Genomic DNA, 13,149 nt, shown 5'->3' on the forward strand with positions numbered 1-13,149 from the left:
AGCATGGCCTCTTTGTCCAGAAGAGTATCTTGGATTCAGTTTGTGATGGCTCAGAGCAGAAAGAGAGGAAACGGGGACTGCCAGCCGTCTTGAAGTCCAAAACTTGCATGGTGTCTCTTTGCCATATTTTATTGGTCAAGGAAGTCACAGACTAACCCCTGTTAACCTCTCTTCACAGAAGCAGAGAAATAGACTTCACTTCTCAATAGGGAACTGATATGGGTGGCAGAGAAGGAAGAGAGTGATAGCACCCAACTTTGGAGTAAGTTACCACAGAAAGTATTCACCCGTGGCATGCCACAGGTATCTAGAGCAAACTATGCTGTGTCTGAAGACCTGGCTTTCTTCATTCAGTATTTCCTTTCATCCTCTGCCATATGGATTATTCCAGCCAGGCAGCTCATAAATGCTTGTCATTGGTCACAAAGGCGGGAGAGTAGAATTGGCTCTGTCTGATTGCTGGGTCTGTGGAGCACTCCCTTTTTCATTAGTTGAAAGCTTCCCATGGTGGGTTTCTGTGCTTCAAGGAAAGGGCTGTCTTCAACTCTGGGAATTCCTTCACCAGCAACAATCCTATGTGACACCTCTTCTTGATCTGATGACATCTAACAATCCTAAAATGGACTGGGATAACACATTGTACCTTAACTATGAACATACTGTGACTTTTAATTTTGATTACATTTTAACTTGGTTTAATGACTCTTTTGCCTTACATTGGTAACTGTATAATGGGGTTTGTTTCTAACAGTCTGAAAGCCTTTATGTTACAGATGGTTGTTAAGCTCCTATGAATGCCACAACCTCCTCCAACTATACTGTCCCTGGATCAGAGACCCTCAATATGAGGGTAAGGCAAATATGCTGCCAGAACAATTTAGGGCCCGTGCCCCTGGCCAGCAGGAAGTAGCTACAGAATGAGAGCAACACCCCTTTTCCCTTGGCAGCCATGTTCTCCTAGACAAAGAAGGGGGTAATGAAAGAGTTAATTCTTATGTAGGTTGATAAGGAGTCCAGGGCCCTCAAGGAGGAAGGGGTCCAGGGCCCTCAAGAAGGAGAAAGGGGTCTAGGGCTCTCGAGGAGAAAAGGACAAACTTTTTTTTTCTGCATTGTTTTGTCTTAGTCACATAAGACATTATTTTCTTTAAGTCCAGAGCTAATGATTACACAACAAAATTCATCTTGCTCAAGGGTATGTTTCTCCATAAGCTCTGTGCTAATGATTATATAATAACAATGCATCGTGCTCAAGGACATTTTTCTTCTTCTTAACAAGAACCTTCTGACTCATCTTACCTTAAGATGTATGTTGTGGGAATGGATCTGGTAAGACCTTTCTATTGTTAGTTCTAATCTTGTTCTTCTAAAATGTATGTTGTGGGAATGGGTCTGATAAAAGTATATAAGGCCTTGATAAGAGTAGCAAGTGAAACACTCTCTCTCTACCCCTTCTGATGTCTGTCAGAAGCTTTTTCTGTCCTTTTACACTATAATAAAACTTCTGCCACACAAAAGCTTTGAGTGATCAAGCCTGGTACCTGATCCTGAAGCTAAATCTTCTTCTTTGGAGATCACGAATCCAACGTCATTCACTGTTAGCTATCATCTTGGGGGCTCTTCAGATGACACCACCCTTATGGCATAAAGTGAAGAGGAACTAAAAAGCCTCTTGATGAAAGTAAAAGAGGAGAGTGAAAAGGCTGGATTAAAACTCAACATTCAAAAAACTAAAATCATGGCATCTGGTCCTATCACTTCATGGCAAACAGATGGGGAAACAATGGAAACAGTGAGGGACTTCATTTTCCTAGGCTCCAAAATCACTGCAGATGGTGACTGCAGCCTTCAAATTTTTTTTTTTTTTAACTTTACAATATTGTATTGGTTTTGCCATACATCAACATGAATCCGCCACGGGTGTACATGTGTCCCCAATCCTGAACCCCCCTCCCTCCTCCCTCCCCATACCATCCCTCTGGGTCATCCCAGTGCACCAGCCCCAAGCATCCAGTATCCTGTATCGAACCTAGACTGGCGATTTGTTTCTTATATGATATTATACATGTTTCAATGCCATTCTCCCAAATCATCCCACCCTTTCCCTCTCCCACAGAGTCCAAAAGACTGTTCTATACATCTGTGTCTCTTTTGCTGTCTCGCATACAGGGTTATCGTTACCATCTTTCTAAATTCCATATATATGCGTTAGTATACTGTATTGGTATTTTTCTTTCTGGCTTACTTCACTCTGTATAATCAGCTCCAGTTTCATCCACCTCATTAGAACTGATTCAAATGTATTCTTTTTAATGGCTGAGTAATACTCCATAGTGTATATGTACCACAGCTTTCTTATCCATTCATCTGCTGATGGACATCTAGGTTGCTTCCATGTCCTGGCTATTATAAACAGTGTGCACCCTTGAAATTAAAAGACAACAGCATATTAAAAAGCAGAGACATTACTGACAAAGGTGTGTATAGTCAAAGCTATAGTCATATGTGGATGTGAGAGTTGGACCAAAAAGAAAGCTGAGCGCCAAAGAATTGATGCTTTTTAACTGTGGTGTTGGATAAGATTCTTAAAAGTCCCTTGGACAGCAAGGAGATCAAACTAGTCAATCCTAAAGGAAGTCATTCCTGAATATTCATTGGAAGGACTGATGCTGAAGCTGAAGCTCCAATACTTTGGTCACCTGATGCGAAGAACTGACTCATTGGAAAAGACCCTGATGCTTGGAAAGAATGAAGGCAGGAGGAGAAGGGAATGACAGAGGATGAGATGGTTGGATGGCATCACCGACTCAATGAACATGAGTTGAGCAAGCTCCAGAAGTTGGTGATGGACAGGGAAGCAGAGTCAGACACAACTGAGCATCTGAACTGAGTCAGATACTACTTCTCATGTCACATGTTATTAATAATAAACCATACACAACTTGTTATTGCTATTATTTCTAAATATCCTCATGATTTTTTGGTTATCTGTGTTATTATGATTTATAATAAATATATATTTAGACTTTGTCACTGTTTCAGGCACAGAGTTCCTAAAACCCCTAGAATTTCCTAAGTGATAAAAGAAGGTGCCTTTTGTTAGTGAGGTGACTGGAAAGCCCTTGGGTAACCTAAAGATGGGGCCAGTTCCCAAGGGAACCAACCAGGATTAAAGGGTTGGAACTTTCACTCCCCCACCTGATTTACATGGAGGGGAGAGAGTCTGGAGGTTGAGTCATTTGCCAATGGCTAGTTATTTAGTCAAGCATGCCTGTGTAATGAAGCCTGCATAAAAAACCAAAATAGTGCAGGGAGTTTCCAGTCTGGTTAACCAGACACTTCCTCATGCCACTGTGCCAGGCCCGAAACTCGACAAGGACAGAAGCCCCTTTGTTCAGGACCCAGCCCTACACATCTTATCTCCCTGTTGATCTGTAATATCCTTTAAAATAAACCAATATTCCAGTGAGTAAATGGGTTTCCTGAGTTCTGTGAGCGCTTGTATCAGACTCATCAAACCTAAGGGAAGGATCATAGGAACTCCTGATTTATAGCCAGTCCGTCAGAAGCACAGATAACAGCCTGGACCTGCAGTTAGCATCTGAAGTAAGGGCAGGCTTGTGGGAATGAGCTCTTAACCTGTAGGATCTGAGGCTTTCTCCTGGTAGAGTCAGGATTGAGTTGAATTGTAAAACACTCAGCTGGTGTCAGCATTGCTTGGTGGTGTGAAGAAAACTTTCCCTCATGTTGGAATTAACTACTAAGGCAATACAGTAGAGAAAACATTAGGCTTGGTACCTGCACCTGTGGTCAGAGATTTAGTTCTGTGAAATAATTAATGTAATATCACTGAACCTGTTTCCTTATCTTTAAAGTAATGATGCTGGCTTCACATGATTGTTGAGTCAGTGAGATAACTTATACCAGTTTCCAGAAATACAGCATTATAGAAATGGAATTTATTGTGTGTCCCTGTCTTCCTCACCCGCAGTACCTCCTCCTTATCAGTGCTGAAGTATTGGATAGCAGAGTCTCTGCAGTGGGTACTTCCTAAGCAACTTGTTATATGAAAGTTTTTAAAGCCAGTGTGTTGACCAGTTGTCCTGTCCTGGAGATGTGCAAAGATTAAAAGTGGTATGTTGTCATCTGTGCTACATCACAGCATTTCTGTCTGAACCTGTAGCCCTTCCACGTAGGTCTGTCACAGGCTGAAGAATGGTGTGTTTGTGTCTCTCTCAGCCTACTCACTGATAGTGTTGCTGTTGGCTAGGAATACCTGAGGCACTCACCTAGGCCTGTACTACTTGGATGAGCCCCACAGACATTTCCCAGACTGAAGCTGATGTAGTGGTTGGACCAAACATTGTGGTTTTTGTTATGACTGAAGATATACCTCAGCAGCAACCATCGGGGAACCTTGAAAAAAATTTTTTTATTATACACAGGTCCTGGAGGGTACATGGTATGCCCACAGCCACACAGCCAGATAGCCGGGAGTGAGTGAACAGACCTGGGTCTTTGCTTTCATTAGGACCCCAGAGTTGTGTATCTAGGGTTTTGCAGGTTTACACTTTATTGGTGGATTTAAAACTTAAGAGGGGGAATTAGGACAACTGAAGGGAAAAGGTGGCTCATTCAAGTAGTCAGTTATCCAGGTTACCCAGGGCTTTCTAAAAGGGGAACTTTGTGAGTGGGGGGTGGCCTCATTCCTCATCTAGTTGTTTAGTTAGTAACTGTGTCATACAACTGGCAATTTGTCTATTCAAGATGGATGTATTTGAAATGGATGCCTCAGCAAAACTTAGTGTCAGGTACTTACATTATGTGTGTGTCCTCTTGTAGCCCTAGGCATTAGATTGCACTGGGAGTATAGTCAGATGACATCCCTACGTAACCAGCTGTGTTGTGGGCCAAGAATTCTGTATTCTTCGGTCCTACTGTAGGTAGAGTACTGGGCTGCCAAGACTAATTGAAGCCAGACTCTGCATTTGCATAGGATAATTGCTTTAACAGGCTCTGCCAGGGGCAAGTAGTGACTTTTGAACATGTTCTTCATTTTTCAACTAGACCCATACTTGGAGTCAGAGGATTGGCTTTGTGGTTTAACCTCTCAACCTCGGTGTCCTTGCTGTAAAATTGAATAATGGCATTTATTATCTACTGTCTTAGTTTTGGTGGAACAGTGCCAAATGAGACCACCCTTAAAGGGATAAAACAGTGTCTTCCACCCTAACCAGTCAGGGGCATAGCAGGGATTCACCCCAGGTCAAATGGCTTGAAGCTCACTGGTTTTCTACCACAGTACCATGCTTCCCAACACGTTAGAAAGAACCTTGAACAGAAGGCAGAAGAAAAATTGTGTATATGGTACTTTTTACTTTTCCAAAGTATCTTCATCTCTGTTTCCTCTCTGTTTCTTCATTCCTGTTTTTGCTTCACTTATTGAGGAAGGTATTATTGTAATTCTTGTCTTACTGAATGCAGAAGGAGGTGAGCAGTCATCTAAGGTCACACAGCTCGTGAATGCATAAAGCATGACTATGATGGTGGAGTCCCGGTTTCTTAGCTAGTGTATTGGGTTGTTGCTGCATTCCAAGGTTTGACTCTTCTGAAAACTTGAGGAAAACTTTGATATGTGGAAAGGATACTGGCATAATTATCACTAGAAGACTACATGATCTTAGCTTATGGGACCGACTGCTTTTGAGGGACCAGCTGCTTTTATTACAGGGGTAACAAATGCTCCTCAGAGGGATCTGGTATTCCTAGAGCAGACTTCAACAGTTCATCAACGTTTCTGGTAGAAATATGTGAGATTGGACCAACTACTCTACTCTCTGCTTCCTCTTCCAGAATCATCCCCAGGTGTGACAGAGGTGACCATCATAGAAAAGCCACCTGCTGAACGTCATATGATTTCTTCATGGGAACAAGTAAGTGTCACCCTGTTGAATCCTCACCTCCCAACAAAGAGCGGTCAACTTCAATGCCCCTGAGAAGGAAAGACTGGACAGGAGACTTTCTCTTAGGCCAAAGCCACCTTCAAGTTAGAGTTCATCTTTCTCTCTGTTTCTGTTCAGGGCTTTTAATGCTCCCTTCCATTCCATGCCATCTCCCCAACACGGAGCATCTCCTCTGAGCCTGTCTTAAGGAGGCAGTGGAACATTTGAAGTTGTATATATACACAGCAAAGCTGAAAATCCAGCAAGGAAAGAAGGAATTAAATATTCATAAGCATGCTGGGCAGAACGTGGTTAAGTGTTGCAGAGAAGTACTAACCAGATTAATAGCAAATGCTTTCCAACCCTCCTCTGAACTTTCATTCATTCATTTATTCAGTAAAAGATTTAAGCTCCTAAAATGGGCCAGGCATTGTGCTTGATGTTGAGTCCTAGAGATTCGGGGGTAATCAATAAAGAACACAGTTTCCTACCTCTTGATCTTGTCTGAGACATAGTATAAGTCATCCCAGGTATAATTACAAAGCAGATCAAGCTCTGTGAAAGAGAGTTTATGGGAGCATTGTCAGGAGGCCTGACCTAGTCTGGAGGTTGAGGAATATTTTTCCCAAAGAAGTTATGAGAAGTTGTTAACCAGATAGATGAGATATGCGAAGAAGATGCTTTGAGCCTGTGTGAAGGCTTCAAGACAGGAAGGATTACATTTTTGAAAGCATAAAGGGGGTCCGTGTGGCTAAAGCACAGGAGAATGAGGGAGGGAGGTAGATGAGGACCAGGACATGCAGGGCTTCTCAGACCATCAGGATTTTGTTCTTTACATTTACCAAGGGAAGCCACTGAAATGTTTTAAGTAGAGAAGTCAGATTTCCGTTTTGGAAAATAACTGTGGCTGAGTAGCAAGCAGCAAATGGATCTGACTAGGGAGCACAAGGTCACCTTGTCACTGAGTGAGTGCTGCTGCCATATCAGGTAAATTATTTCATTTAATCCTCATAATAACCATGGCAAGATCAGTGTCGATATCTCTGTGTAATAAATGAAAAATGTGAGGGTCAGAGAGGTCAAGGAATTTGTCCGGGGCCACATAGCTACCAAGTAGCAGACCCTGGATTGTCTGCCTCTAAGCACGTGCCCTTTCTCTCTACCAGACGACCCCTCCTATGGAGGGCAACACTATGGCAGCCTTGCCCTCACCAGCCGGGCAGCCCCCAGGAATGTGGGCATGGTCAGTCCCTGTGAAGAGCTCCCACCCTCCCAAGGCTGAGCAGTGGCTTTACTGGTGTATCAGTAGTTGGTAATTAAGGTTTCTCTCCATGACCTCTGCTGAGCAGCACCTCAGCTCTAAGCATGGACTCACTCAGCTTCTGCTCCCATTTTTACTTACAGTACCTAAGAGAAAACTAAATTCCAGAGCAACATCTACTGTTAAGCTCTTACTAGCTGATGGTGCTGGTACAGCTGTGGCTATGCCAGCCAGGCCTGTAGACTTCGTGGATTACATCCCTTCTTATTCTTAAAAGGTTTGAGTCAGGGCTATAGGGAAAACTGCCTTGAGACTCTGTGAGAATGAGAACCTCAAGTTTTTCTGTCTGCTGAAGAGGAGATTCCTAGCTTAGAAACCCAGGTTCATAGGTCAGGATGGGAGGATGAGAGAACAGGAGTGCATTTTCTGGGGTGGAACACCATTAAAGCTGCGTCATTATGCCACTTATTTATTGAGGTAGTTTTTCAGGCATAGTCTTCCTGTGTCTTATACTTATTTCCCAGAATTCTCTAATTCTTGGTGTATTTGTTCCAGTTTTACTTATGATATCATGGTTTGTTCATTTGTAGCATGCCTTCCATGACTGCTTTTTATATCCAGTGACACTGAGAACTAATCTGCCTCCTGGACAATGCAACTTTTGGGGGTTCCCATTTAGCTTAGGCTGATATTGAGGAGAATACAGTTGTAGAGCTGGATAAATAGCCATCAGCAGACTGGAAGAACTAAAGGATATGCACAAGAGAAATAGATTTTTAACTAACTGAGACAGCCAATAGAACATTTTCTTCAGACATATTGAGTTGGGGGAAGTTTTGCAGTAACTGCAGCACATAGGCTCAGTAGTTGTGGTTCACAGGCCCAGTTGCTCTGAGGCATGTGGAATCTTCATAGACCAAGGGTTGAGCCTATGTCCTGTACATTGGCAGGCAGATTCTTAACTACCGGACCACCAGGGAAGTCCCTGGGTGTTTTTGTTGTCGTTGTAGTTATTGAGTTGTGTGAGCTCTTTGTATATTTTGGAAATTGAGCCCTTGTTAGTCTCAGCATTTGCAAATATTTTCTCCCAGTTTGTACCTAACTTGTCTTTTCCTTTTGTTTATGGTTTCTTTGCTATGCAAAAGCTTTAATTTTGATTAGGTCTCATTTGTTTATTTTTGCCTTGGGATCCCTCAGAAAACATTGGTATGTTTTATGTCAGAGAATGTTTCGCCTATATTCTCTTCTAGGAGTTTTGTGATGTCATGTCTTATAGTTTTAAGTCATAACCCATTTTGAGTTATTTTTGTGTATGATCTGAGGGTGTGTCCTAACTTCACAGATTTACATGCAGCTGGTTGTTCCACTTCTCCAATACCACTTGCTGAAGAGACTATCTTTCCCCATTTTATATTCTTGCCTCCTTTATTAAAGATTAATTATCTATAGGTGTGCAGTTTATTTCTGGGGGCTCTCTATTCTATTCCATTGATCCATATGTTTGTCTGTTTTTATACCAGTCTCACACTGCTTTGATTACTATAGCTTTTTAGTATTGTCTAAAGCAAAGAAATAGAGGAAAACAACAGAATGGGAAAGACTACCGATCTCTTCAGGAAAAGTAGAGATACCAAGGGAACATTTCATGCAAAGATGGGCTCGATAAAGTACAGAAATGGTATGGACATAACAGAAGCAGAATACATTAAGAAGAGGTGGCAAGAATACACAGAAGAACTGTACAAAAAAGATCTTCACGACCCAGATAATCATTATGGTGATTATGATGGCCCTCACCTAGAGCCAGACATCCTGGAATGTGAAGTCAAGTGGGCCTTAGAAAGCATCACTACGAACAAAGCTAGTGGAGGTGATGGAATTCCAGTTGAGCTATTTCAAATCCTAAAAGATGATGCTGTGAAACTGCTGCACTCAATATTCCAGCAAATTTGGAAAACTCAGCAGTGGCCACAGGACTGGAAAAGGTCAGTTTTCATTCCAATCCCAAAGAAAGGCAATGCCAAAGAATGCTCAAACTACCACACAATTGCACTCATCTCACATGCTAGTAAAGTAATGTTCAAAATCCTCCAAGCCAGGCTTCAGCAATATGTGAACCGTGAACTTCCAGATGTTCAAGCTGGTTTTAGAAAAGGCAGAGGAACCAGAGATCAAATTGCCAACATCCGCTGGATCATCAAAAAAGGAAGAGAGTTCCAGAAAACCTTCTATTTCTGCTTTATTGACTATGCCAAAGCCTTTGACTGTGTGGATCACAATAAACTGTGGAAAATTCCGAAAGAGATGGGAATACCAGACCACCTAACCTGCCTCTTGAGAAACCTATATGCAGGTCAGGAAGCAACAGTTAGAACTAGACATGGAACAACAGACTGATTCCAAATAGGAAAAGGAGTACGTCAAGGCTGTATATTGTTACCCTGCTTATTTAACTTATATGTAGAGTACATCATGAGAAACGCTGGGCTGGAAGAAGCACAAGCTGGAATCAAGATTGCCAGGAGAAATATCAATAACCTCAGATATGCAGATGACACCACCCTTATGGCAGAAAGTGAAGAGGAACTCAAAAGCCTCTTGATGAAAGTGAAAGAGGAGAATGAAAAAGTTGGCTTAAAGCTCAACATTCAGAAAACGAAGATCATGGCATCCGGTCCCATCAATTCATGGGAAATAGATGGGAAACAGTGGAAACAGTGTCAGACTTTATTTTTGGGGGCTCCAAAATCACCGCAGATGGTGATTGCAGCCATGAAATTAAAAGACGCTTACTCCTTGGAAGTAAAGTTATTACCAACCTATATATCATGTTGAAAAGCAGAGACATTACTTTGCCAACAAAGGTCCATCTAGTCAAGGCTATGGTTTTTCCAGTGGTCATGTATGGATGTGAGAGTTGGACTGTGAAGAAAGCTGAGCACCGAAGAATTGATGCTTTTGAACTATGGTTGTTGGAGAAGACTCTTGAGAGTCCCTTGGACTGCAAGGAGATCCAACCAGTCCATTCTAAAGGAGATCAGTCCTGGGTGTTCTTTGGAAGGACTGATGCTAAAGCTGAAACTCCAGTACTTTGGCCACCTGATGTGAAGTCTTGACTCGTTGGAAAAGACTCTGATGCTGGGAGGGATTGGGGGCAGGAGGAGAAGGGGATGACAGAGGATGAGATGGCTAGATGGCATCCCCGACTTGATGGACATGAGTTTGAGTGAACTCCAGGAGTTGGTGTTGGACAGGGAGGCCTGGTGTGCTGCAATTCATGGGGTCACAAAGAGTCAGACACGACTGAGTGGCTGAACTGAACTGGAGTCTAGAAAGGTTATGCCTCTTGCTTTGTTCTTTTTCCCTAGGATTGCTTTGGCAATTCTGAATCTTTTATGGTTCCATATAAATTTTAGAACTATTTGTTCTTGTTCTGTGAAAAACATTTTGGGTAATTTGATAGCAATCAGATTGGATCTGTGGATTGCGCTTGGGTAGTATAGCCATTCTAACCATATTAATTCTTCTAGACCAAGAGTATGGGATAGCTTTCCAGTTTTTTGAATCCTCTTCAGTTTCCTTCACTAATATTTGTAGTTCTCAGCGTATAAGTCTTTCACTTTCTTGATGAGGTTATACCTAAGTTTTTTTTGTTTTTTTTTTTTTTTTTGGATGTGACTTTCAAAGGGACTGTTTACATTCCCTTTTCTGATATTTCATTTTCTGTTTAAAGAAATACAGCTAATACCTGTGTCCTGCTACCTTGCTGAATTTGTTTATCAATTCTAGTCTTGTTTTGTGTGGTCTTTAGGGTTTTCTGTATATAGTGTCATGCCATCTTCATATAATGACAATTTTATCTCTCTCTTACCAATTTGAAATGGGCTTCCCAGGTGGCACTAGTGGTAAAGAACCCACCTGCCAGCACAAGATGTGAGAGATGAAGGTTCAATCCCTGGGTCAGGAAGATTCCTGGAGGAGGGTATGGCAACCCACTCCAGTATTCTAGCCTGGAGAATCCCATGGACAGAGGAGCCTGGCAGGCTACAGTCCATAGAGGCACACAGAGTCAGACATGACTGAAGTGACTTAGCAAGCGCCAGTTTGAATTTTAATTCTTTCCCTTGTCTGATTGTTCTGGCTAGGACTTACACCGTGTTGACTAGAAGTAGTGAGAATAGGAATCCTTGTCTTCTTCCAGAATTTAGTGGGAATGCTTTCAGGTTTTCACTGTTGAGTATCGTACTAGCTGTGAGTTTGTCGTAAATAGCTTTTATTATGTTGAAATATGTTCCCACCGTACCCCCTTTGGTAAGAATTTTTATCATGAATGGATATTTAATTTCACTGAATGCTTTTTTTCATCTGTTGAGATGACTGTGTGGTTTTTGTCTTATCATCACATTGATTCATTTGCGTATGATGAACCATCCTTGTATGATTTAATCCTTGGATGAACCCAGCTTTGTTGTGGTATATGATCTTTTTTATGTATTACTAAATCTGGTTTGCTAATATTTTGTTGAGTATTTTTACATTTATATTCATGAAAGATATTGGCGTATAATTTTCTCTTCTTTTTGTACTGCCTTTGTCTGGTTTTGTTATCAGGTGATGGTGACTTCCTAGAATGTCTTTGGAGTGTTCCTACCTCTTCGATCTTTTGGTAGTTTGAGAAATATCTGTGTAAGTTCTTCCTCACATGTTTGGTAAAATTCGCCTGTGAAACTATCTGGCCCTGGACTTTCTTGTAGAGAGTTGTTTTTTTTTGTTTGTTTTTTTGTTTTTTAATTACAGATTCTATATCACTTCTAGTGATTGGTCTGTTCAAGTTACCTATTTCCTCTTGATTCAGTTTTGGTGGGCTGTGTGTTTCTAGAAAGTTGTCCATTTCTTCTAGGTTGCCAAATTTGTTGACATATAGTGTTCATATAATTGACATATAATTGTTCTCTTATAGCTTTTTGTCTTTCTGATGTATCATTTCTTATTTTGACTATTTGAATCTTCTCTCTTTTCTTCTTGTGAGCCTGGCCAGATACTTGTCAGTTTTGTTTAACCTTTCAGAATACCAGCTCTTTGGCTTCTATTGATTTTTTTCTATTGTTTTTTAGTCTCTATTTCCTCTCTGATATTTATTATTTCCTGCCTTCCGCCAACTTTAAGTTTCGTTTGTTCTTCTTTAACTAGTTCTTTTAGGTGGTGGATTAGGTTGTTTGAGATTTTCCTTGTTTCTTAAAGTCTTATATTGATATGAAATTTCCTCTAAGAACTGCCTTTGCTGCATCCCATAGAATTTGTATAGTTGTATTTTCATTGTCATTTGCTTCAAGGTATTTTTTAAAATTTCTTCTTTAATTGTTGACCTGTCAGTTTTTAAATAGCATATTGTTTGGTCTCTGTATAAATTGTTTTTCTCATTTCTTTTTCTGTGGTTGAGTTCTGGTTTCATACCATTGTGGTCAGAAAAGATACTTGAAATAATTTCTATACTCTTAAATTTGTTGAAGCTTCTTTTGTGCCCTAGGGTGTGATCAGTCCTAGAGAATGTTCCATGCGCACTTGAAAAGAATGTGTATTCTGTGTTTTTTTTTAATGTAATGTCCTGGAAATATAAATTAAATCTAACTGTTCTATTTTGTCACTTAGGATCTCTGTTACCTTGTTGATTTTCTGTCTCGAAGATCTGTCCATTGATGTGAGAGGGGTGTTAAAGTCCCATACTATTACTGTATTCCCATCAACTTCTCCCTGTATATCTGTTAGTACTTTTATGTATTTGGGTGCTTCTATATTGGGCGTTTGGGCGCTAAAATTACTGCAGATGGTGACTATAGCCATGAAATTATAAGATGATTGCTTCTTGGCAGGAAAGCTGTGACAAACCTCAACCCTGTGTGACAAGGCAAAGACATCACTTTGCTGACAGAGGTCCATATAGTCAAGGCT

The 13,149-nt window shown here is 41.1% G+C and overlaps 1 protein-coding gene across 5 annotated transcripts in view; it reads left to right on the plus strand.

Moving 5' to 3' along the window:
- The window catches only part of TPGS2 (tubulin polyglutamylase complex subunit 2), a 69,067-nt gene that overhangs the window by 17,474 nt on the left and 38,444 nt on the right, over positions 1–13,149 (plus strand). For 2 of the 5 annotated variants that reach the window (XM_060405331.1, XM_042239371.2), the window contains exons 2-3: positions 179–262; positions 5,851–5,930. In XM_060405331.1, coding sequence (XP_060261314.1) covers positions 5,910–5,930 — 21 coding nt within the window. In that variant the 5' untranslated portion in view covers positions 179–262; positions 5,851–5,909. Of the gene's footprint in view, positions 1–178; positions 263–3,988; positions 4,132–5,850; positions 5,931–13,149 lie in introns of all 5 variants that reach the window. The other 3 variants (XM_004020414.6, XM_012103331.5, XM_042239370.2) reach the window with 2 other exon arrangements.

This window comes from Ovis aries, chromosome 23 (assembly GCF_016772045.2).
Source record: "Ovis aries strain OAR_USU_Benz2616 breed Rambouillet chromosome 23, ARS-UI_Ramb_v3.0, whole genome shotgun sequence".
Lineage (NCBI taxonomy): Eukaryota > Metazoa > Chordata > Mammalia > Artiodactyla > Bovidae > Ovis > Ovis aries.